Source organism: Protopterus annectens, chromosome 2.part0, assembly GCF_019279795.1.
Source record: "Protopterus annectens isolate FY-2018-M chromosome 2.part0, PAN1.0, whole genome shotgun sequence".
Lineage (NCBI taxonomy): Eukaryota > Metazoa > Chordata > Ceratodontiformes > Protopteridae > Protopterus > Protopterus annectens.
In genome coordinates this window covers 1,381,457,887-1,381,485,668 of record NC_056728.1, presented here as the reverse complement: position 1 = coordinate 1,381,485,668, position 27,782 = coordinate 1,381,457,887, and the positions used below count along the sequence as shown (strand labels likewise).

General features: G+C 39.0%; 1 protein-coding gene across 31 annotated transcripts in view; it reads right to left on the bottom strand.

The window, feature by feature from the left end:
• ANK2 (ankyrin 2) overlaps positions 1-27,782 on the bottom strand; it is a 3,034,032-nt gene that overhangs the window by 440,977 nt on the left and 2,565,273 nt on the right. For all 31 annotated transcript variants that reach the window (XM_044061567.1, XM_044061562.1, XM_044061555.1 and 28 more), the window contains one exon: positions 8,828-9,032. In XM_044061567.1, the coding sequence (XP_043917502.1) occupies positions 8,828-9,032 (205 nt within the window). The remainder of the gene's footprint in view (positions 1-8,827; positions 9,033-27,782) is intronic.

Genomic DNA, 27,782 nt, shown 5'->3' with positions numbered 1-27,782 from the left:
AGTTGCACACCTCATTGCTGGCTGCGACATATTAATGGTAGAAGGACTGTATACTGAAGGGCATAATATGTGGCAAGACGGTTGCACTGGGGACTGTGTAAACATTATGGTACTGAAGTGGCTGAAAAACACTGGAAACATGAGGCACAAAGCATCATAGAAGTTTAAGAAGTCTACATTATATGGGATCATTCATTACCAACAGTTCAAAGACGCTAGAAAACCAGATATAGCGGTCCAAGAAAAGAACACAAAAGTGGCATTGATCACTGAAATCTCCACACCCAGTGACTACAGTGTCTTGTGTTCAGAGAGACATAAAATATCAGGATATGCAGGCAGAAATATGAGCAATGTGGAAGAAAGATACCCAGACATTTCCAGTAGTAGTAGTTGCAGAGCAACAGAACTTATAAAAAAGAGTCTACAATCGTGTTTAGATATGCTACCAATACATGTAACTCCATACGAACTGCAGGAGTTGTCATTACTGGGCACATTGCGGGTGCTGCAAAGAGCACTTCTGGCTGACCTCAGAGTGAAACAATACCTGGAGAAATTAAAAGCGTGACGTCACAACTCCTTTTAGTTAGCTTATGTGTTGAACATAACAAGAGATCAGTCATTCTTTCTTTTTCTTTATTTTTTTAATGCTACATAAAATCTTTTTCTTTTTTTTCTTTTTAATACTAGATAAAGGACACCATGAGTATTTACATTTATATACTTACAGTGACTGTCATTTGCACATGCTCAATATGGGCTGGTGAAAACATTCAGCTCAGGACCTTTCTGTATTTATTTCTTTACTTAAAAGAATGAATAAAAGCCTGTTGTCACAGTGACCCTAACTAGAGTTCTGCAGATTTCTCTTCAATGCCACCCTATGATTCATGGGATGGCAGCAAACAGAAAGCCTGCTTGTATTAAAAAGTGCATCTGGCTAGTTGTGGCTGCAAGCATTAGTGAATTGCCATTTGAAAGTATGTTTTTTTTATGCTGGCAGGCAGCCAGATATTTTGAAGGGGGGGGCTACTTGTACTGTGGATGAATACAGCTTGCACCTCCATTTAAAATGTCTGACATGAGTGTGCTTTTCTATGAAATAAATTGGAATGCCTTCCCTCTGTTTTCAATATGCTGTCAGGCATCCACACTGGGGCACTAGCTCTGCTGTGGATAAAAGCAACATGTCAATTCATTTGATCATTTTAAAGTCTGCTGTTAAGGGATGGTGGGCATTTGTGAGAAACAATTTGGAATATTTATTATCTCTTTCCTTTTTTTTTTTTTTTTTTTTTGTGAGGGAGTGGTTAGCTGTGCTGAAGATGAAAATAACAACTTGCCCTCTTCATTTGCTTTGTTTAAAGTCTGGCATTAGAGACTAGTGTTCATTTGTGTGAAATACATTGGAACATTTTTCTGTCTCTCTTTGTTTAATATGCTGGCAGACAACCCAATGGTGAGGGGCTAATTGTGCTGTGGAACAAAAAACTTGGCCTCTTCATTTGCTGAATTAAAAGGTTGGCATTAAAAAACTTGTGCATCTTGATGAAAATTAATGCAACATCTACATTCAGTTTTCATCATTTGAGAACTTCAGTGGTGGCTAGTGGCTAATCTGGTCCTATTTTCACATAAAATAATTTATGTGAAAGTGGGAATAGCAAAAATTTCATTTGTTTCTGCTTATGAGAATATGAATTAAGTTATTCAATTTAGATTGCCGATGCTGTTTTACATCAACATATCCATTTCTCCTTTTAAACTGCATGCCCACTTAACAAGGAAAATTGGTACATCTTTTTCCACGTATATAGTAATAATTTGTGGCTCCTTTTTGTAGCAGCAATGTTACTGTGATGGAATTGACACCTGGGTAATACTTAATGAACACAGATTCATTCATTCATTTTTAGGCATTTCTGAATAGCTGTTCTCCATTACTTTCACTATATTCAATTCTTTTTTTTGTTTCTTGTTTCCCGCAAGACTAGATCTATAGGAAACATCAGCCTCACACCATCATTACGCTAGGCGTGAAGATGTGGGTCCACTCAGCATTCTGTAAGGTCTCAAGAAATAACTTAGTTTTTAAAACAAAGTAAAACATTAAAGGAAATTCTTTTTTAGTACAATCACTAAATCTCAAACGATGGACCCTGTCTGTATCAGGACAGCAACCATTCTGGATATTGTCCAGTTACATGCTAACCATTACACATGGTCTTTAATGGCTGGTGTGCATTTGTGTGATATTGCAATATTTATTCTCTGTTTTTTTTCCGGGGGGGGGTCTAGTGTATTGTTGATGAAAGTAGCTTGCGTTCTTCATTTGCCAACTTTAAAGTCTGGCATTAAAGGCCACTGTGCATTTGTGTGAAATAAACTGGAAGACTTAAGTAGAAGAGAGCCTAGAACAGAGCCTTGTGGTACTCCATCTGCAGAAGGAAGTGAGGAAAATAAATTATCACCCTATTTAACTGACAAAACAGCCTTCAAGACAATAACTGAACCACCTACCAATAGTTATGGACAGGCTATAGGTAGAGAGAGATGATATAAGAGCAGTGGCTTATGACTAGAGAGACAAAAGAGTGATCCAATTTATTTGCTAATATAATTTCTGATATATCCTACAACTTCAGTTAATGCTTTGTGAGTATTATGATAAGACCTGAATCCATGCTGAGACTTTGAGATATGTTTGTTAATAAGAATTTGGTAAAAAAAAGCACATGTGCATGCTTTCTCATGGATTTCAGACAGCAAGTGTAAAAGCAAAGATGCAGTTATGACCGAAGAGTTATCATTAGTGAACTATTTTAAAGTCATGGAACTGCTGTAAGTGGGAAAAGTGAAACAGACTAAAACAGGGACCCAAATTCAACTTAGAGGTTATGCAACTCCAAAATATTTTTGGATTACTGACATGTTGGTATTGCTGCGATACAAACTTATCTTTTTTGCTGTTTAGTACTGCTAATTTAGCTTTTTCTAACATCTTGATATAAAATAAGATTTTTGTGAGATTTAGTTTGCTAATAAATTGGCCAGAGGTGTTCTCTGTTAGTCAACCTAGCTTTAATTTATGGAATGAAACAATGAATGATTTCCTGGAAATGACATTTCCTAATAGGAACTTTTCTTCCAATTTTTAATCCTTTTATAAAAAAAAGAGAATAAATGGTCTCATCACATACCTCATAAGGCTTTTCTTCCTAAAAAAAAATGTTTTTAAATGGAACAGTTTTTGATATTCTCCAACCATTCTCTGACATCTGCCAAGAAATATCTCAAGATTCTAGCTTTCATTGCTTCTGTGATTCTTATGATTCATTTGTCCAGACTTCACATGAAGAAAATCAAATGGTTCATCAAATCAATTTGGATCCAACATCAGCATCACCTACTATTTCAGATTCTAGTGCTAGGATTTCTAAGAAGGGAATTACTCTGGTGGTTGAATCAGTTATCTCTCAACTCATGTCTCACCATTTGTCTTCCAGCCCCTTCCCAGTCTATAACTACCAATGTCTCAAACTTTGCTTGGAGTACTGTGCCCAAGAGGGTGGAAGTTCATTGTCTGTTAAAGACACAGGACAGATTGAAACATACAAAGATCAAATAAATGTTGGCACTAATGAATACCACCAAGCCTCTAAATCATCCTGTATTAGTAATTACAGATACCATCACAGTGATGTGGTACATAAAAAAACAAGGAGGGAACTGATCCTAATCTAGAATTTACCAACTCAGTATCCATACAACCTACTTATAGGTCCATTTGCCTCCATTCACAGCAAACAGAACTAAGACGCTATCCTCAAAAAAAGGAAGCCAATCTGGTGGTCCCATGCCATAAACAAACTGTGCAACAGAAGGAAGAATCTGTTGCAAATGAGAGTAAAATCCCATGAGTGGAGGAGCTCCCTGGTCAGCCTAAGTAAGAAGATGAGATCCCTTATAAGATCCTCCAAAGCTAGCTACGAAAACAAAATCGCCACTAATTCTAAGGACAACCACAAAGCATTCGATAGCTATGTCAACAATCTCAATGGCAACACCCAGATCTGCTCTGAGTTACAGCACAACGGCACGAAAATTACAGAACCAACTGATATCCTGGTTCTGTAACATCCTGGCAGATAGGTTCAGTGCTAACTTTACCCCCCTCCCCCTAAAGAGCCCATATCTATACAGGAAGAATACTGAGTCCCTGTAATCACAACTACGCAGGTAAAAGCTGCACTCTCTAAAGCCAAAAGCACAGCATCCATGGGATCGGACAACATCCCAGGCAGCATTTTACATGAACTTCAGAACAAACTGGCTCCCCACTTAAGCATCATGTTCAATAATAGCCTTGCATCAGGCTTTGTGCCCACTGAATGGTGCACAGCAACAGTTATCCCACTCCACAAAGGGGGAGTCACCACTGATCCCAGGAACTATCGACCTATTAGCCTGACGAGCCTGGTCTGCAAGGCCATGGAACTCATAAACAAAGACATTGGTAACCTCCAAACTCTGGATCCCACCCAGTTTGGGTTTGTGAAAGGCAGATCATACCTCCTGAACCTGACTGACTTCTTTGAGGCAGTCACCAAAGCCGTAAATGATGGTAAGGTGGTTCACACAGCCTATCTTGACCTCGCCAAGGCTTTCTACACCATCCCCCATTCTGGAATTATAGCTAAATCCCTCCGTCACAAGATGGGTTGCCAACTGGCTCACTGACAGAACCCACACTGTAAAAGTTGCAGACTCCAAATCTGACCTCAAAGCAGTGACAAGTGGAGTACCACAGGGTTCCGTCCTGGGACCTCTCCTGTTTGGTATCTACTTCTCTGAAGTACAGGCTAACACAGAAGGCCTCTGGCTAATGAAGTTCACAGATGACTGCAAACTAGGAGCCATAGTCAAGTCCCCAAATGATGTGGACATCCTACAGAAGGGCCTCGCTGAGACAGATGCCGGGTGTCAGAGCCATGGTCTCAAGCTCAATGCCAAAAAGTACAGTGTCATCCCTTTTGGTAAAAACTCTACCCATGAACTACCACATAGGCAGCAATCTACTTAACACCAAATGTGTGATAAGCGATCTTGGGACCCAGGTGGACAGTAGTCTCTTCTTTGATAGTCACATCACCACAGTAGTCAGGAAGTCCATCTACATGTTACACCTCATCATAAAAGGGTTCTCATCCAGGAAAAAAGAGGTCATTGTTTCCCTCTGCTCGACACTCATTAGACCCATTATAGAGTACAATGCCCCTTTTGGAATGTACCTCACAAGACATCTGCAGCACCTGGAAAGGCCACAGAATTACCTCACAAAGAGGATTACTGGCCTCAAACAAATGCCCTACACTGGCCACCTCAAAAAACTCCAGCTTTACTCCGTAGCATATCACCTACTTCAAGGTGATCTCTGCCTAACATATAAAGCTATGTCAAACCCAGAGCTGTTGGACATGCTACACCTAAAGAAATCCCAATCCCTCCGAGCTACACACTCTAGGGACCTAAACCTTGTCACCACAATAAACAGGGCATGCTGGAGGGATAGATTCCTGTACCAGAGACTTCCCATACTCTGGAACAGGCTACCATCTATGTCAAGCAAAGTTCTTCATTAGCACTCCAAGAAAAATCTTGATGAGTAGATGGGAAATAAGAAATACACCCCGAGGATCACTTCTGTGACTCTGCTCAATGGTGGCACAGGAAAATAACTTTCTTGGGTGGCGAAAGCCAGGGAACCTTGTTGGCTAGACTTACGTAGGCCCTTGGGCTGATAGTCTATTACCTACCTATGAACAGGTAAATAAAGTCTGTTCCAAGAGTCTAAATTCAAAGGCCCGGAAGACAGATAATTTTTCATCCCCATGAACAGGAATGTTTCTGTATGCCTTTCCACCATTTTCTCTGATAACCAGGGTTTTTCTAAAAAATTCAGAAGGACTGTCCCAGGTTAATTATAGTGAACCCCTTTAGACTTGGGTATCAGTGGTTCTCCCTTCTTTTGAAAATGGACAAAGGCAATTACTACAAACTTCCTACAGAATGGGCTTACTCATGCAAGACAGGGGTTGCTTGATACACCCCCCAATCTTCAACTTCTTCAGTTAACTGCCTAGATGATACAGTTTTAATAGCATTTAAGCATTTTTTTCCTGAGGATGTGTAGCAGTTATTAAAGGAGGCTGCTTGAAAATCATACATTTGTAAGTAGAAAAGATTTTCCAGTTGGAGTCAAAGTAAGAAGCATGATCCTTTTCAGGCTTAGACGCCTCTGGTTTTACAGCTCTACAATATTTGTGTGAATTATCCTCCAGCCTTTGTACTCATTTATAAAGATCCACCTTTTGGTCATGTCTGCTTATCTGCCTGTGGAGCTACCCCTTTCTATCCAGCCTCAAGTCAAACAATTTTTGAAAGGGGTTATGTATGTCTGTCAACCTAGATGACAGATGGCTCCTTCTTGGGATCTTACTTTTGTTCAGGAAAAACTTTTACTTTTTTTCATCTGAACCAGCTCAAAACCTGGAAAGTAGTTGGTGTTTCTCATTGCTATGACTTTTGCAGGAAGAGTATGTGAGTTACAAGCTCTTATGGTGAGTCAATCTTATCTCATCTTTCAAAAACATAGGGTAATTTTGAGAACAAATTCTTCATGTATGTCTAAAGTGGTTTCAGAGTTAGTTTACTTTGATTCATGCTGTTCATCTCCCTGTTTTATTTCCCAAACCAAAAACATAAGGGAGAAAAGAATTTTATACACTCTCTTTGACCACAGACAACTCAGGTAGTAGACTGACAGAACAAAACCTTCAGGGCTTCTGATTTTTGTGTCTTAACTCCGGTCCCTAATGATTGGCAGTTGATTTGTTGCCAGCCGTATGCCCATTCATGCCTGTCTCCATGCAGAATCAGACAGCATCTTACTGTGAGGTGACAACGCTACCGCAGCACCACCACAGCTATTTATATTCTATGAAGGTAAGATGAAAGGCAAATCAGTGTCAAAACAGATTATTTCTAATGGTTGTCTCATGTATTTTCTTTTGCTCTCACTATAATACTTCCCTTCCAGGCAAGGCTGACTCTACCAGGGTTCTGACTTCTTCAGTAGCTTTTTGGATACTTGGCCATCTGTACACACTTTACAAAGAACAACAAAGTAGATTCCATCTCCAGGTCTAAAGTAGGATTTGCTAGGTCTATTTCCTAGAGGGGCTCCTATACTCTGAACCTTCTTCATCTTCTCTTTCTTTTTGAGTTTTGGTATTCTATCCAGGCAGCTTAGTCACTGCAACAGTGATCTAATGATAAACATAATGCATAGTACAATGGTGAGAAAAATCCATCCAGCCATTTGCAACCGCTTTATCTCACTTTTCCACATGTGGTCGGAGTGTCACTTCAACAGTGACAATCATCTAGAGCCAAGGTTTTCACTGCCGGGTGGCTAGCCCTGCCACAGTAGTTCTTCCACACCACACACTCACAAGCACAGTCACACCTATTGCCAATTTAGTGTGTGTCCAATCCACCAATTGCATGTCTTTGGAATGTGGGAGGAAACCCATGAGAACACAGGGAGGGCATGCAGACTACACACAGAAGGCACCCCAGCTAAGAATTGAACTGAGAAACCTCTTGCTGTAAGGTGACAATGCTATCTGCTGTGTCACTGTGCCACGGTGAGAAAAATGGCAAACATAAAGTAAAGTTGTGCAAGTACACTCACAGAAGAGTTGATTATATTACTTACTGTAACAGTAGATGTTTGAATAGATTGCTGTTGCAGTAAGAACATCCTCCTTCCATATCACTTATTTTATTGTGTTTTATGTCAGTCTGTGGGTATTTTTCTTTTTCCCATTTCCCCAGCACGTACTTAGCTTGCAGCGCTCTAGCCTCCCTTACTCTGAGGTAAGAAAGCTCTAAAGTTTGGTACTCTAACCATTGACATTATACCACTATCCTTCATTAAGTTTTGGAAGTTGGCCAGTTGTCATATCCTTGGCAGGATATAACCAACATAGCTTAGGGTATGGTAACAGTGATCTATTCAAACATCAGCTGTCATGCTAAGTTTACTTATGGAGACACACTTTGTGTGTGTTTTTGAACATTGCATGGTGTTTCTGCTTTCTACAATGCTGTGTGATCATGCATTTGGAATATATAAGTAAGGGGTTGAAGCCTTACATGGGTGTTTGTAAGATGACAAGACTCCACAACCACCCCCCCCCCAGCAAAACTGATTTGCAGTTAACATCACCTGTTGTTTCAGTGGGTTTACCTGTGGATGAGTATGACTTGTCCATTTTGTTACTGGGGATTAAGGTCTGGGTACTAATAATGGAATTTATAACATGGTTTACAATAAAGTGAACACACAGTATTCTTGGGAACTGTAACAAACATTAAAAGCATCTATTTCTGGAAGAGTACGTAGGACAAACACTGTATAGAAGCACAGTACCATCTGAAGTGTGTCACACTTTGAATATAAGATATTAAGACAATTTCTACAGAAATGTGTTTAAGTGACTATACGTGGTAAAATGTAGTTATATCTGATTAAAAAAAATTAACGTGTGCAATGTCCACTCCTGATTTGTATTGATACCCCTGGTATCTCAGCCAGGTGTAAAGAATGAACAAAGACAATGTATCTCAGAAAACCGGGTTACTAAAAATGTCTAATGAAATCTATATTAGCAGAAGTAATTACATTCTTCTGCATTCACTGGATGCTTCACTTCTATTCATAGTCCAGAACTATAAACAATCATTTATTGGATGTTACCTGTTATACTGCATAACAATCGAAGAGTTGGGGTGTCCCCTCCGTAGCCATTCATCATTCCTTCAGACGACGGCTTTGGAACTGGAATTGTCATGGTGATAGGCTTGTGGAATTTCCTCCTCCTAGGCTCCAGTGTAACAATGGGGCTAAACATGGCCTTGTTTCCCAGCAGTTTCTTCACCAGTTCCATGTCCATGGGCTGAGCCTTTGAAAACAGATACATGAGTGGCACTCAGTCTCCAGCAATCATTTTGAGTCATAGTAAATCATTTTACAATTAAAACTTGCTACAGGTACTACAGAACTGCTAACATGTTTATGGTTTTGGGGTGAGGGAAACTTTTAATATGCTTGTGGTAGAAAAAATGCATTCCCTCTCATTTTAAAAAAAAGCTATAAGAACTGACAGAAAAATACATGTTTATGTACCTTGACAGTCATAAAGTGAATGCCTGTTACAACAACTTGCAAGTAAAGATCCATCAAATACAATTTTAAATCTAGGGAGCTTTATATTGTTTGTTACTTAAAACTTTCTACAAAGTTAATATATTGCACATGTCATACAAAATATGTCAACAATAAAAATCAGAGATATGAACTATAGCTAGATCTGTTACCAGTTATATTCTTTCAGTTCTAACTGGTAGGTAGGGTCTTTTCAAGGGGCATAATGAAGGGAATTTCAGAAACAGCTATTAAAGCAATTTGACATTATGTAAATACAGAACAAATCACAGAGAATTTAGAAATACTGACCAAATCATCCTGCTTTAGCATTGTTTTATACAATGTAAGAAGGATACTGTACATGATGCAAAGGAGTTTAACTGCAAGAAGTTGTTAATCTAGCTACACTAATATAATCAGCATGTTTCCAGTGGCACCCACACTCCATCCCTATTTCAGCTTATTTTCCTTCCCAAACTAACGGCACATCACATACTCTGTTAAAGGAACTAAACCTTCATCAGTAGATAAATAAGACATGTTGGAGTGATAGATTCATATTTCAATGCACCCCTCACCTCTAGAACAAACTTCCCCTACATGCCAAAAAGAATATCAACCTTGCCACCTAGATAATTGGATGGGCAGCCTCATATGCTTTCTAAGTGTACCTTGTCTTGCCCTCTGAGGCTAGAGTGAAATTTTAAATAGTTTTTTTGGCTATGCTTGAAATGGTCTGCAGACCAGTTGCCTAGTACTTACCTATGAACCAATGAACAGCAAACCTAATTGCATGGGGATGCTGGTACGTTACTGAATGTACATTCACAGAATGTGGCATGTCTACATGTAAATTTATGAAAGCACTTTCAGTGATCATTACAGCTGTACTTTTCCAACTGTGTGACCTTGGGACAGGGAGGTTGCTCCTGACATGGGGGATGCAGGGATCTTGCCACTGAAAAAATGAATTTTTTTAAATTGACAAAAGTGTTTTTTGATGATTTATTTTAAGAGAAAGGACAGTCAATGAATTTGTGTTCAATCAATGACATGGATCTCTTTGCATGACCATCTTTTCCCCCTTACTCAAACTTGGAACATTTTGATACTTTTAGGCCAGAGAATACATTTGGTGTGTGACCAAGAAGACCATAGGTGAGTATTTTGAGCTGTGAAATAAACATACAGCAGGTTTAACACAATTTGTTGGATCTACAGCTAAAATAATTTACTGAACAAAAGTGCAGCACTAATCTGGAAATCACCGTACCACTTGGAAAGGGTCCAGACATTTAATTTTAAGTGAAAAAAAAAAGTCATCAGCATTAGATTAACACAAAAATCAAACATTTTCAAGAATGGATATAATTTTATGCCTGACGTAAGAATGTGACCTACAAGCAAGGACAGAGTTGTAAGGTTAAGTAGACAGGAAAACATGCAGGCTTGTTTTGTTTACCTTGCTATACTATCCCAATTAGAAGTATTTGGGAATGCGTGAACAGCTGTCACTTTATCAGCAAAAATATACAGTACTTTGAATACTCCAGATGACTTTGTTACTTCTAATGGTTTTGTTGTGCTTTATATCATTTAATTGGATTATATAAGTGTATGTGCATGTGTGAAGATAACTAAAAGTGTGATGTTGGCAAGGGTGCTGAGGTGAGAAAGCTTTTACCAGAGAAGTACCAGCAAAATAGAACTGCCTGCCATATGAGGTAAGAAACAGCATCACCTACCACAAATTTTATTTAAAACTGCACAACAACCTCAAGGACCTGAACAGATGCAAATGCTTTCAAGATGAAGGCTACTCAGATTCTAAACTTATATCTGAATTCAATATTTTCTTAAGAAACATGCTCTCCTTGTGGCACAGGAAGAGTCTTTCTATCTGTATAAGATTATAAGTTCATGTGTATGAACCTTCTATCAACAACATGTATAATATCTGTCTATGTATGAAGTCCAATGTATGTATGTATACTTTTCTAAGTAGAACATGTGTATGCTTTTGTTTACAAACTATGCTAACTTTATCCATGTTAAGTATTTGTTATGTGGCTAGTCATGGCTGAAAAAGCTTTCTGGAACAGTCCATTCACCTGCTTAAGAAATTAATAGGTGGGGTGGCAGACTTAATAGTAACACTTTATTTACTAACATTGTAAGGTGCAGTGATTTGTCTTACAAGCAAACTCTCCTTACACCAAGATACAGACATCTCTGAGTTATAGCAAATAACGAAGGTGTGGGAGGTATAAGGGAGGAAGCCCACATCCTAGAAAACTGATTTTAGGTGTTTTAAATTTTAATTATATTTAGAAAGTGTGACCTTTTGAGATCGTACTTATGAGTGCACGTCATATGAGTCACTTTTCTGTCATGGAGTCATAACAACCAACTAATCCTTAGAGAAATATGGGCATCCTGAAAGAACAGAGCCATTGTCTCCTGTTCAGTGACAACCGAAATATGTAATTTACACAATGTCACCAAAGACAAGACACTCGCATACAAGCACTCAAAAAAACAATCAAGTCATCAGTAAGACATACAAACACACATTACACCCACCACACATAGTATGCACCTGATACATAGGCTAACATATGGTGTAGCACTATAAAAAAAAACAATCTTTCCAACCCCCAAGACCTTCAAGTCACTCAGCCTACATCAGTTATCCTCATCAAATCCAAAAGCTCTCTACCAAAGTAACACTCAACACCACACATGCAGCCCTATTCCATGAAGCCTCTGTGACAAAACCCATAAGGCAAGCCAAGACACTACCTAGTACTCTAGAAGATTCCATTGTGAGACATACAAGTACCACACTTACTATGCTAAAAAAGTAGAAAATCAAAGTCAGTTGCCTATCAGAGGCCAGGATCCACCAAGTCACTCACAGATTCAGACTACTGAACCAAAGTACTGATATGACTCAGTTATAGTCCATGTGGTTGTAAATGACTTGAGAGTACCTCCCTGCATTATATGAAGAGAGATATTATGGAGCTCTCAGACCACATATCCCAGGCTGGTATGAGCCTAGCACTGAAAAGCATTCCACCTTCATGAAAGATGATGCAATTATACGAACAGAAGAAGACTGACTTTAATAACTGGCTTAACTTCAGGTGTCATTCAAAGTGGGTACAACATTTGGCAGCATGGTAGGATATGGTCAATATACCAGGTTACTTTGCCATGGGTGGTCTGCACCTATCCACTCTAGGATTTCAAATATTGGGTACAACAATAGTGCCTTTTTTTAGGCAATACCAAGCTGACAAACCTTCCAGCTTAGCAAAATCAGCTCCAAAGAATTTATAGGTGTTACTGCTCAATGCTAGAATCCTAAACAATAAACTCCACTCCCTCCAAGCTCTTCACACCTTGGAGAATGCAGATATTGTTACTAAGACATGGATAAAACTGTTGAGAGCACCCCAGAAGTGCAGGAATACAATGCCTCCCACACATTTAGACCAGCTACTGCACAGGCAGGGACTAAAGCTGGAGGTGTCTTGATAAGCATTGAAAACAAACATACCACAAGGTTGGCAAACAGGGTAATGCACTTCTCCATGTCCAAATTGCCACAGTTAGAGTCCCATTTCATATCCTTGCAAGATATAGATCACCCTCTCTTACCCACAAAACCCACAGCCCATACTTAAACCTAATGGAGACACTTACCTTACCACCCAGTACCTTATTCATGGGGAATTTCTACCACCCTACAAACTGGAAATTTTATGTGATCCCAAACTTGCAGGCCAAGAGATTCCTGGATTTAGTAAACACAAATACACTAGACCAGTTTGTGCATATACTCACAAGGAGTGCAAACATTCTGTACCTGGTATTCATAAGTATAGGAGAATGCTGCACCCTCCCAGAGTAGTGTCCAGTCTGGTAATGACAATAAAGTGTTCTCCTTTAAAATAAAAATAATGTTATGACCACAGCAAACCACGTAACAGTTTGGAACTAGATTAAGGCAAAATATTATTAAAAGATTACCTGACAAAATTTCAAGCACCTCCAAACCCAGAGAACATAGCTGCCTGCACTCAGGAACCCTGTACAATGATTTTAATAGATGCATCAAGACAAGCCCAGAAAAAAATCAAAAAAACAAACCACCCTGATGAAATTTAAACATAAAGACATTGTACAACAAAAGGAAAAAAGTCACAGCAAACATCAGGAAGTGCAACACCCAGCAGGTTAAACAAACAACTAGGAGGGCAAAACTAAGTCTACCAAACCCAAATTTGAGGTAAAGATAACCTCCCAGGGCAAGGACAACCACAAGGCTTTCTTTAGCCATGTCCAAAACCTCAAAGGCGGTACACAACAGTCAGCAGAACTGATTGTTAATGGAGCCACTTATATGAAGCAGATGATATAGTAAATCTGCTGCCTGACCAATTAAACTCCAATTTTACCACCGCCATTCCATGGCCACCTTTCAAGCAATACCAGCAAGCATGGTTCCCCCCAAATATTACTAGGGGCAGGTCTTAAATGCACTCTCTAAGGCTAAGAACACTGCATTGATAGGACATGATAATATCTCCTTCACATGGTCGACATTTCACAGAGCCGAAGACCATATGGCTGAGAGCATATGATTGACTTTGGAAATATCGACCATGCAGAACGGGCATCTCCGTACAGTGTGGAATGGAAAGATTTCCATCTTCCACACTGTAGTGCGATCTCGGAGTTGGTATATTTAAGTTCCGAGGGTTGTGGGGGGTGCAGGGGGGCATCCTGCTAGCAATGTGAAGATTAGTGATGGTTGTGTTTTTTTTCTTTTTTTTTAAATAATCGACATTTCAAAAGTCGATCATATGGTCTCAGCAATATGGCCTTCAGCTTTTTGAAATGTCAGTCATGTGTAGTAGACCCATGTATTGATACATATATCTATAGCTAATATATAAGAATATACATATTCATTTGAGCTAAAGCACATTCAATCAAAAAAAAAAACAATGGCACATTGGATCAAAACCCTATTACATCGAAACCACAAAACATCAAAATTCATTTCACTGAAAATGTCACATACATTAAATATATCTCGAAAAAGCTCCTCGCTAACACACTTCAAAAGAAACCTTGACGAGTGGATGGGAAACAGAAAGTTTACCTCGGGGATCACTTAAGTGGCACTGCTGGACAGAGGCACAGGGAACTAATCTAAGGGGGCAGCGAAAGCCAACACATTCTAGCTAGGCTTATAAATGCCTTTGGGCAGATAGCCTAGTACCTACCTATGAACCTATGAAAAGTGCTTCCACACACCCCCATGTGGGGAGCTTTGCCCAATATTCCCCTAGCTTAACTGTACTAACTCTAAAGTTGTATAACTATGGAGAAAATAATCCAGACAAACTGAATACACAGACTTCTAGAAATGGACATGTAGAATAACAGTGGGCATTACTAGGAAATTAATACTGATTAATTTGTATTATAACTCCTGGTGCTCCAAAATCAAACCAACAGTCGCTTTCTACAGGCTAGCATGAAATCTGATTCAGTCTTGATCAAATGAGCTTTAGATGAAATGAACTATATATATATATATATATATATATATATATATATATATATATATATATATATATATATATATTTATGTCATAGCTGCTTTTTGGGCTACTGATCTGTGACGATCTTAGGAAGCCTAGCCTTACACTCCCATGGTAGTTTTTAGTCCTCATGTTTTGCATATGAATACGAGACTAGCCAAACAAGGATATGTTAAACATTTACATGTTCCCCCAATCCATGAAGGACAGGAGTGCTAAAATGGAGGTAAATTTGTGGTTCCCCTCCATTCATCAAAATTCCATTTGACTTGAGTAACAGAAGTACTTTGCTTTATCTGAAGTGGAAGTTGGTTGCATAGAATATTCTCTTTGATACAAATCTATATTGCCAACAAGGTTCTAATTATATTCCAAAAAAGTTCCAGACCAGTAACCACAGCAAGCCAAGAAGCAATGAACAAAGTCACAGCACAATTCCACTGAATATACGTTTATTCACCACAAACAATACGTTAAGTGCTTTCGTTCAAGTGTATACTGAACTTCATCAGAACAATTAAGTCAATCTCAATTTGGTAGTTATACAATTTCAAAAAATCACATGACCAGCAAAGACTAAACACTTAAAGACGGAGATTTAAAATTTCAAATTCTAACCTAAGTGACCCCCCACACACACACACACACACACATACACACATCTAAATGTCATAGTACTTCAATTTTAGAATACTTTGCTTTATCTGCAGTGGAAGCAGTATTATCTTTGATACAAATCTATATCTCCAACAATTATATTGCAGAAGAGATTGAGATTCCTTGAATGGGTGTTTATAATACCATTTCACTTGTGAATGTGTAATAGCGCTGACAGAACAGGTTCTGTTGAAGCTCTAGATACAGGGTAGAGGTTGTCTCTCAACAGCTTGTATGATACTGAAAAGAAGGACAACACTTTGAGATGGTCTGTAAAGTTTTTCTGATTTAGGTCCTTGATTTTTTTTGTGGTCATTCCAACCGTAACAAGTACTTGGACAGGTACATACCGAAAGGGGCATTACACACTCAGTGACTGGCCTAATGAGGGATGTGTACAGTGGAGCAATTGCATCCCTATATGTGGTGGACATAATGCCTGTAGACATAAGCTGTGCAATTAAAAAGGACTTCCTTACAACAGTGAATATGTAATAATCAAAAAAGTACAATAGTTCATTGTCAATATAGGTTTCAGACCCCTAACTACAGGATCAATTTTCAGGGGTGTGTTGTGAATGTTAGAGTTACAAAGTGAGTCATGCCTGCTAAATGATACTGTCATACACATTTTGGCATTTAGTTTTAATCCATGGTTTTGCCACCAGCTATTTGCTTGGGATAGGCTCTCATACAGTATCTTGGTTTCCTCTGGGACATTTATGATGGCACCAAGTTTGCAGTCAAATTCAGATTTGGTCAGCCATAAATTTTTAACATTAACATTGACCTCTGTGAAGTAAATGCCAAAGATAAGTAGCCCAAGGACTGAAGCCTGAGGTACACTGCTAATAATATGTTTTTAGAGGGGGTACACTGCTAATAATATGTTTTTTAGAGGGGGTACACTGCTAATAATATGTTTTTAGAGGGGGTACACTGCTAATAATATGTTTTTAGAGGGGGTACAGCCACACACTCTAACTTCCTGGGCTCTGGTATAGATCCAATTTGCTATGCAATCAGTTATATAGTGACTGACATTTACCTATGATACCTGAATGTTGGAAGGTGTTGAATGCCTAAATATGCAGTGTGCCCTGTTTTGCCCTCACCCATTGCTTCAGTAACTTTTTGGAAGAAGCTGACAAGGTTAAGTTGGCAGCACTTTTTCTTGACAAATTTGAAACGAGTTGGGTCAAGAGTCTGTAGTTTATTTATATTCTTGTTTATTAATTCTAAAATGATCCTTTCCATAGCTTTAGATATGAGACTGGTCAGGCTTATGGGTCTATAATTACCTGGGTCCATTAAAGCACTTCCTTTATGCAAGGGAAGGACTGAAGCCAGTTTTGAAGCCAATACTGAATAGCTTCTGTAGGGAGTTAGACAAGTCATGTTTCAGACTGACCAGGAGGCAACCTGGCATGTTATCTGTGCTCAAAGACAAAAGTGTTCATGGCCATAAGCACACCTTGAAAACTTGTTGTTGTAAGATTGGGGGGTGTAGATGTGGATATGTTATCTGAGAATACTGGAGGGGATAGACTTCCAATATTTTTTCTTAAACACCTTAACTAAATTATCACATGTGACACAGGTAATCTTACATTTATATAAAAGAAAACAAACCATATTTACTTGTTCATAGTTACAGACATTACATATCACATACATTCTCTTGTACAATATAATCAATACAACATTGCATAAATTTCAGTTCCTGCCTTCCCTTAAACCTCATTCCTCCTCGAAAACTTTTTTTCATGTATTGTTCTCACAGTTTACATATTTTCCTATGTAATTTTCTCCTTTTCTAAAGATCCCACTTCCAGTTTGTTATCTCTGTTACTATATTCACTGCTTCAAATTTGGTTGGTTTAGACTTTTATTTCCATGTTCTAGTAATTGCTTTTTTTGGCAGTGACCAGAATTTAACTTAATAAAACCTTCGTATGTCTAGGAAATTCTGATCCTTTTCTCCAGCTTAAAAAATAATTTTCTTAGTTAAATCTATTTGCTCACCCAGTATTTCTGACATAGTACTCTGTAGGGAAGTTTTAAAGTCTTCCAACTCATTACACTCCCATAACATATGTTCCCAGTTACCTCTTTCTTCTCACTCACACGTTCAACATTTGCCATATATCTAAAGAAAAATTCTTTGGAGTCTGCCTGGGGTATAAAATACCTATGCAAACACTTTCAAACAGAAATACTAAATCTTCTTAACTTTGTTGCATATTTGAGAGTAATACATAATGACCTTCCATTACTTCCTTGTGAATTGCTTATCCAAGCTCATTTTCCAGTCTTCTCTAACCTCCTCCTCTGATTATCATGCAATATTTTAAATGCCTCACTAATTATCTTTTTATAGCAGCAATTTCTGTTCTAGATTTAACTAAAAACTCTACTAGAGCAGATCTTTCACTTTGGACTCCACTATCCCTTTCTCTTAGCCTATACTCTGATATGAATCTCTGACAGGGAAGGCAGTCTTTAGCCTGCAGTCCAAATGCCTTTTGGCCTCTTCACATTCTGTTAACTTTCCCTCTCTAACTATTCTTCATAATAGCTTGGTTCCTTTGCCAGTTTCCTCCAGTAAATTCCGTCTCTCTCTTCCTATTCTCTGTTCCCCTGATTGCAGTCATTCCGATTGGCAGAATGACTTTTCTCCATTCCAGTGCTGGCTAACTTCTTAGAATACTTTCTGCAATTTTATGAAATTCTGTATGACTGTTGTTATCCTCCTTAAGGATCTGCATACAAAATCCCACTCTCTCCCTATTTCTTAAATTTCCCCCTGCTTCATCATCATCTCTTTCCACTTTGACTTGCAGTTTTCTGCTAGTGTTATGTATAAGAGCCTTAACTGTGCACATCTAAAATATCCCTTCAAATCAAGCAATCCTTAACCAACTTGTTCTATTGGAAAGATCAACTTATCCATTTGACTCTTGCCCTCTTCCCCTCCCAGATAAAACAATTCAACTCTTTATCAATTACTGTCCGCATCTTTTCCTCTGGTTAATAAAATATGCCTGACCTGTATATAAAACTGAAGGGACAAAAACATTTTTACTGCTTGTATCTTGCTTTTCATATTCATATACAACAGCTACTAGTTTCTCTATTATCTATTGTTTAGCCTCTTCCCACATATCCTTAGCAGACATATCAGCATAATTTTAAACCCATACTCCAAAATACTTATTTTATATTTTCCCCATAAATATGGTATTGCTGAACTAATTTGTGTGTGGGTGCATAGCTTACAGCTATTGTCTTTGTTTTATCTTCTTTAAGTTTGTATCCCGAAAAGACTTGAAACTGTCTCATAATGTTCCACAAATTTCAACTGTCCTTTTCTGTCTGTATCAGGTATAAAATAATATTGTCTGCAAATGAAACCAACTTTTCTTGATTACCATACAGATTATATCCTTGAATTTCTGAATCACCTATTTTCTTTGCCAGTGGTTTTAAATATAATGCAAATAACAAAGGTAAAACAGGACACCTCTCTCTCTGGTTCCCCTATTCAGACACAACTTATCGGAGAGGAACTCTCCCACTTTGATTTTTGCTTCCAATCCCTCATATATCTTCCTAAGTAATCTTATTATTGTATCAGGGAATGCAAATGCTACAATTGCCCTACTCACAAAAATCCCAGCTTACTCTGTTGAATGCTTTCTCTGCATCAAGACCCACCACTGGTGTTGAAGTTTCAGCTAAATGTGCCCACTAGTAGTATGTCTTCTGGGCCTGACCATGTGATATCATTTACTATTAGCTCTGCACAGTCATGTGACATAATTTACTATTAGTTCTGCATAGTGCTGGGCATTGTTTTTGTTTCTGAGGCTTCTAATACAATTAAAAATTTTGTGGTCATCCTTCACCTGTGTGGCTATTTTTTCCTCATATCTAACTTTAGTTGATTTGATCAGGGTTTGGATTTCCTTGTTTAGTTTAAAAAGAATGTTTTGGGCATCTTGAAAGTTAGGTTTATTTTTGCATGCAATGAGCTTTTGTCTTTTATTACAGAGACAGTGTATATTTGGATTCCACCACAGGGACTTGTTTTTGAATTTGACATTATATTTATTTCAGAGTGGGACAAAATGTGTCCATGCAGGTATTTACATGTGCACAGAATTTGGCAGTGAATGTTTCGATGTAATCAGTGAGAACATCAAGATGGAATGGGCTTTTTACTTTAGCTAGGTCATCATTCAAACTCTATTATTTCTTTTACAGTATCCACAATTTATAGTTCTCTGATATTATCCCAGTCTTCTCTTGATTTATGTATACAGAGTGCCCTAACCATATTGCTTATTTTTTATTGAATCCTAAAAGTGTACTTCTGTTATATTATCTTAGTCTTTGTAAATAATGTCAGTTTGTAATTTGCTGAATATGTTCTCTGGAGCTTTTCTCCCCAGGCCTCCACTGAAAATGGGCACATACCCAGTTGGACTTTCTTGGTAAATATATGTCAAATAAATAAAAAATAAATAAATACATTCAGTTTAAGAAGATTAGCCTTTGCATAATTTCAGAATACAGAAGTACTGCAAGATCCTTCAGGGTTCAGTCATATGGTGAATACGACTTGACTTCTGATCTGATTTGATCATGGTGGGAGAGTTACAATTGTTGGGAAGAAAAGCTGCCCCATATTGGTAAGGACCAAGTTCAGAGTTTTATCACCTCTGCTTGGAGTGTGGACTAATTGGTCCAGGGAGTTTGTATTGATGAAGACCAGTAATCTGGGTTAGGAGGGTGGCCTAATGGTTAAGGTGTTTGCCTTACAAACACAAGGTGCAGGGTTTGAGTCTCACAAGGGATAACTGGCTAGGCTTAAAATGGCTCACAAGGGCAGTTAGCCTAGTACTAATCTATGAACCTATCTCTGGTCATATATATTTAATGATATATAATCTCCTAGTTTATGGAGGGATAGTTGAAGTCTCCTAGGAGAAGGAAGTTTGGCTTAATACATAAGGATCCTGTAGTAGTTAGGTAGGAGGTATGGGCCAAGGAGAACCTACAGGAAGGCCTATAGTTAACCATGATATGATAAGGATTTCTGTTAATAATAAGTTGGACATGGGGGAGTTCTACGTTATTATCTTGTCTAAAGAGTCGGGAGATGGAAATGTTTCTTTATGAATATGGAGACACTGTCATCTTAAGTGCCTTCATTTAATGTGGTGGGCATGAATGTGTGATAACCACTGAAACCTTGTTTTGATAGAGTGCTTTCAATGGCCATGAACCAGGTCTCCGTAATGATGCACGTCAATATTTTCCAGGGTAAGTAGTGCTTGTCGGCGCTAGAGTTTTTTGTTAAGGGTCTTAGTGTTGAGCAGCAATGTCCTAATGTTATCTGGATTCTGTTTAGTTATCCTGGAAACTGTAGAAGACTGACATTGCCTAAAAAGGCACTATGTGGATGGAAAATTATTTAGCCAATATATGAAATCCTTGGGGGGAAATGGGAAGGCCATTCCTGGCAAAGCATTTGTGACTATCTACCATCTCTTCCCAGGCTGTTGTACATTGAACCTCCTTTGAATGACACCAAAAGCTAATCCAGTTGTTGAAATCAATAATCCTTCGTTCATTTTGCAGCATCATTCTTGATGATAATAAAATGCTGCTCAAAGCTAAGTTCATACCAGTCTCAGACACATATTCTGAGAGGTCCATAATGTCTCTTTTCATGTAGCTCATGGATGTATATGCCAAGTCATTTACACCCACGTGTCATGACTGTGTCATATGTGTACTTGTGGTGCAAGGACATAAGTGCTTCCATGATGTAGAAAATCCTGGCACTTGATGAGCAACTGACATTGACCCTCTTTGCACAGCCTGTTGAGTGGTGCATTGGTGTGTCTCACTTTGGAGCCACCTAAGGCTAATATATTGGATTGTATGGAGGTTTACCTTATCGGCTTTTGAACCGAGTCAAAGTGATTCTTAGATATATGTTTTATGGTGAGTGCTGCTTGTGTTGGGTGTTGTGCATTGGTGATGTTGCTAAGGGGACTTCCTTCTTATATTACATCTAGAAGGCCTTTATGCTTTAGGTAGGTTACTTTTAAGAGTCTTAATATATGTAGGTCTATATGTTTGGTTTGAGTTGTATGTGCTTTGTTTAGTGTTGTCTTGTCTGGTGTGGTACTGACAACCTACTTATTTGTTGTAGCTTTATGAGAAAGTTTTGCCTCAAATAATATTGTATAACTACATCTCTCACACATTGTGTCTGCTGTTTTAAGTAGTAGGTACTTGTCAGTAAACATAAAACAATTGCCACATTATCTCAGGATGCCTGTTTCAACCAGGTTGGCTATAGAGATAGTTGATAAGTGCAAATCCATTGTTAAAGGTGCATACTTATGTGGGCTGAAGGGAGCATTGTGCCTGTGGGTCTGCAGTTGATTTACTGGAGATGCTACTTGTCTAAAAAAACAATCCAAGTCTATACATGCATAGCAATGTGTAACCTAGTGGGAATGGCTGACTAAAGTACAGTATGAATTGAGGTAATAGGTTGTATAGAAACCTTTAGGCTCTAAATGCCTGTACATCTACAGTGCAGTTAGCCATGTCATTATGCAATGGACAGCATCACAATAAATCACATTATTTATAACTCAGAAAATGAGCAACACAAAAGCTCACTAGAGCATACCAACCAATAGCAAGACACTTGTATTGTACTTCTGTGGCAAGTAACACCCACAACTAGCCTGGAAACATTCTTCAAGCATCAGCAGGAAATGGTGAACTAATTAGAACAAAAACTCACTAATTTAGCAGTAAAACTAGTGCAAGCAGTGCAGTCAGTTCTGCAATCCTATCAAAGGTCACTCAGTCTGGTGTTCCTAGTTTTAACCAGAGTAGCCCAGTCTGGTATAATCTGATCATAAAATATAGCACTTAACTACTTCCTTGCTTACTTAATGCAAAAAAAAGTCAACATGCCTTGTTTGATTTGGCTTGTTCACAGTACCTTCAGCTTCCAAGAGTCTTAAACAATGGCTGACTGTTCATGCAGCATAAATAACAGGGAAAATGAAATCCTATTTGTCAGCATTAGAGCAACAGTGACCTAATTATGAATATTAGAGATATCCAAATACACTAAGCACCAAAAGGCAACCACGGACTCGACAAAATTCCAGTATAACTATGTTAAAGTAAAAACAATATAAACGTTTATTCGGCAAGCACTTTCACATTTGCTTCCTCAGACCGTAAAACTTTTTCAAAGCACAAACACTTGTTTAAATAGTGGTCATGTGGTAAAAAATCAATTATTCAATTAACGTGACTTAAAAACACAGCATTATTTGAATGCATTTCCTAATACGTATATAGCATATGATATATGAATAACTTACATAGAATTTAAAATATTTATATCCAAACATGGCATTATTGTTATTCTCTTTATATTCAGCACATCATTCCAGTGCAGCTGTGTTAAAAAGTTCTAGCTTCTTTCAAGTGCACAGTTCAAAAGCGAACTGCTACCTTAGCCCTCAGCACTAGAACTAATGCACATCAGTATTATTATGAATATTGTTCAAGTTATATAAGAACTTACCAAAACAGCAGATGTTCAAATAGAACACCGTTTCTGTATACGCATGCTCTCTATATCTCCCTTTTCTTTTGTTTTTTATTTTTTCTTTGGCTGAGGTGAAACCCCTATTTGCCTAACACTTTCCCTTCTTTATTTTATGTCATCTGAGTCTACCCTCTTTATAGCTAGCCGCAGTATCTACCAGGGACAAGAAAGGTCTAATGATTTTCACTCTCATATATCCCTAAGGTACTAGCATGCAGTTCCCATCCTTAGGTTTAATGTCAGATGTACGACACATGAAAAAGGAGCTCCTAACCTTTGAAACACTGGCTGGACATAAAGAGTACTTGGCAGGATATGTTACATCTGCCAGCATTACTGCAACAGTGATATATCCAAAAACCTACTGTTATGGAAAGTTATTACAAAACTGTACATTTTCTTTACAAACATTGGGTGATACTCTATTCTCATTTTTTTTTGAGGAAGCATCAAGGAGACCTGGTGGTGGAATGAGGAAGTACAGGAGAGTATACAGAGAAAGAGGTTGGCGAAGAAGAAGTGAGATTATCAGAGAGTGAAGAACGTAGACAGGAGTATAAGGAGATGAGATGCATGGCAAAGAGAGAGGTGGCTAAGGATAAGGTGTATAGAGAGTTGTAGGAAAGGTTGGACACTAAGGAGGGAGAAAAGGACCTGTACCGATTGGCTAGACAGAGGGACTGAGCTAGGAAAGATGTGCAGCAGGTAAAGGTGATAAAGGATAATGAGGGAAATGTACTCACTAGCGAGGTGACTGTGTTGAGCAGATGGAAAGAGTACTTTGAGGGGCTGATGAATGAAGAGAATGAGAGGGAGAGAAGGTTGGATGATGTGCGGATAGTGAATCATGAAGTGCAGTGGATTAGCAAGGTGGAAGTAAGGATAGCTATGAAGAGGATGAAGAATGGAAAGGCTGTTGGTCCAGATGACATACCTGTGGAAGCATGGAGGTGTTTAGGTGAAATGGCAGTGGAGTTTCTAAACAGATTGTTTAATGAAATCTTAGAAAGTGAGAGGATGCCTGAGGAATGGACAAAAAGTGTTTTGGTACCGATTTTTAAGAATAAGGGTGATGTGCAGAGCTGTAGTAACTACAGAGGGATTAAACTGATCAGTCACAGCATGAAGTTATGGGAAAGAGTAGTGGAAGCTAGGTTAAGAAGGGAGGTGATGATTAGTGATCAGCAGTATGGTTTCATGCCAGGAAAGAGCACTACAGATGCGATGTTTGCTCTGAGAGTGTTGATGGAGCAGTACAGAGAAGGTCATAAGGAGTTGCATTCTGTCTTTGTGGACTTAGAGAAAGCATATAACAGGGTGCCTAGAGAGGAGTTGTGGTATTTTATGAGGAAGTCGGGAGTGTCAGAAAAGTATGTAAGAGTGGTACAGGATATGTACGAGGCTAGTGTGACAGCAGTGAGGTCTGCGGTGGGAGTGACGGATGTGTTTAAGGTGGAGGTGGGATTACATCAACGATCAGCTCTGAGCCCTTTTTTATTTGCAATGGTGATGGACAGGTTGACAGACGAGATCAGACAGGAGTCCCCGTGGATTATGATGTTTTCAGATGACATTGTGATCTGTAGTGAGAGTATGGAACAGGTGGAGGAGACCCTGGAGAGGTGGAGATATGCTCTACAGAGAAGAGGAATGAAGGTCAACAGGACTAAGACAGAATATGTGTGTGTGAATGATAGGGAGGATAGAGGAATGGTGAGGATGCAGGGAGTAGAGGTGGCGAAGGTGGATGAGTTTAAATACTTGGGATCAACAGTTCAGAGTGATGGTGAGTGTGGAAGAGATGTGAGGAAGAGAGTACAGGCAGGATGGGGTGGGTGGAGAAGAGTGTCAGCAGTGATTTGTGACAGACGAGTACCAGTAAGAGTGACAGGGAAGGTCTACAAGAGGGTAGTGAGACCAGCTATGTTATATGGGTTGGAGACTGTGACATTGACAAAAAGGCAGGAATCAGAGTTGGACGTGGCAGAGTTAAAGATGTTAAGATTTGCTTTGGGTGTGACGAGGGTGGACAGAATTAGGAATAAGTATATTAGAGGGTCAGCCCAGGTTGGAAGGTTTGGAGACAAAGCCAGAGAGGCAAGATTATGTTGGTTTGGACATGTGCTGAGGAGGGATGCAGACTATATTGGGAAAAAGATGCTAAGGATGAAGCTACCAGGTAACAGGAAAAGAGGATGGCCTAAGATAAGGTTTATGGAGAGAGAGGACATGCAGGCGGTTGGTGTGACAGAGCAAGATGCAGAGGACAGGAAGAAATGGAAACAGATGATCCGCTGTGGTGACCACTAATAGGAGCAGCCAAAAGAAGAAGAAGATTATATTAATAATATGTGAAGTTTTTTTAAAGCTACTCCTGCAATCTTACATATTTTTTAACAAATATATCTGGTAAGGAAATATATGTTATTACACAGTTGAAAATTAAAATTTTATTTATATTTACCAAAATGTTGTCTAATTACTGATGTAATTTAAAGTGATTGGAAAATGTGTGTACCTTAGATTGTACTGAAGAAGGTGTTCAGCACTGAAATTGGTTCATAGTCTGGTTTTCCTGTCATGAGCCAGGATTTGTTTACATTTGAAAGTTGAATAAAAGATATGCAGATTATTATTCACAGTGTTTTTTTTGCAGTGCTGAGCTATAAGCGTGTTGAGCATACAGTTAACTATAAGCAAATGTGAGACTCATAAATAGAAGGAAAATGTCGATAGACTACGGAGTATAAATATTGTAGAAGATTATATATTGGACCATTAAATCCCAAATTACATTTTAAAGCAACGCAATTAAGATAGCATAACATTTAAACAAATCACTGCAAGCTAAAGTTTTTTGAAACTAAAATAAATGCACATAACAAAATTACAGCAACAGAGCTCTACATTTTAGAAAGCAAATGGTCATCATTGCTAAGCTATCCAACAACAAAGGAAAGTACAGTTGTGTACACTTACAATAAATGCAGATGTTTGGGGATCTTCACTGTTGCAGTCCTGACTTGTGGGATTTCCTGCCATGTAAGCCTTTGGCCAGCCTGGCTACCAGAGTAAAAATCTCCCTCCTCCTTAGGCTGGTGGACGTCCTATCCAATGTCAGTAAGCTTGTGTATATAGGGAGCCAGCCGACACCATATCATCAGTTTTTTCTTGCCCACTATTAGGTAGGAGGTCCCAAGATGAACAATAAGCAAAGGTATAAGGCAAAAACTAGGCCAGACAGGGGGAGCACCCATGGGGTCCACTGTCTTGAGAAGAAGCAGACTACTATAGTAGGCAAAGGGGGAAGGAGGGAGGGAAAGAAGACTGCAACAGTGTACACACTCAAACATCTAAACATATAGTAAGTGCACACAGCTGTTCTATGTTCTTCATGTTTCACTATTGTGGGCCTGAATTGTTGCATGATTCCCAAAGCTGAGATGAGGGTGGAAGGAAGATTATGGAGAGGGGAAGATGCCCTGCAGGATGGCAGTGGTGAATCCTGCTCTAGGTAGGGAATCCTTTAGGAAGGGAGCAGACGTGACACTGGCCCTAGTAGAGTAGTCAGTCCTGACAGCTTCAGGTCGTGTTTTACCATGATGACTGTAGCAAAAGGAACTACAATGAGTGAGCCACTTGGAAATAGGCTGTTTGGAAACTGGCTTCCCTTCAAAGCCAGTGTCAAAGGATATAAAGAGGTGCTCTCATTTTTTGAAAGATTTAGTTCTGTCAAGATAGTAGTGGAGCTGTCTATGCACATGCAAGGAATGAAAGATTCTCTCCCCTTGATTCTGAGGATTGGGGAAGAAGCTGGGCAGATGTATGGCTTGATTCAAGGATGTGTCCATGACCACCTTGGGCATAAAGGATGTGTTAGCCCTGAGGGATACTCCATCTGGGTGGAATATGACAAATGGTTCCACTGCCATGAAAGCCTGCAGCTCAGAGACCCTCCTAGCTGAAATTATAGCCAGTAAAAGGGCTGCTTTCCATGTTAAAGATTTTAGGTCAGCAGAAGCTGCTGATTCAAATGGGGGTGGGGGGTGGGAGGGGTGTCATTTTTTTCCAAAACAAAACTGAGGTCCAATGGAGGTGTGGGTTGCCTCCTGCGAGGTCTGATATGGATCACTCCCCTAAGGAATTGTATCAGCAGGGGGTATGAAAAGACAGGAGGAAGAGCAGAGATGTGGGCTGAAATGGCAGAGACATGAAATTTGATGGAAGAAAAAGGCAGGCTTCTATCATCCAGGGTAGCCAGGTAATCTAAAATTGCAGAGCCATTGGCTGAATTAGGATTGGGGCCTTGCTGCTGGCACTGGATGGAGAATCTTTTCCACTTGGCTGAGTGTGATTTCCTAGTACTAGGCCTTCTGGCTTCTTTGGGAATGTCTTGAACTTGTCTGCTTAGGGCATGCCAGGAGGTGGATGCTGGGAGATTATCTAAGCTGAGAGTCTGAGGGTCTGCAGATTGGAATGCACAAACCTCCTCTTGTCCTGAGTTTGAATGTCCACTCTCTGAAATAACTGCCATAGCTTTTTGTTGGTTAAACGTAGTAGGAGATAATAC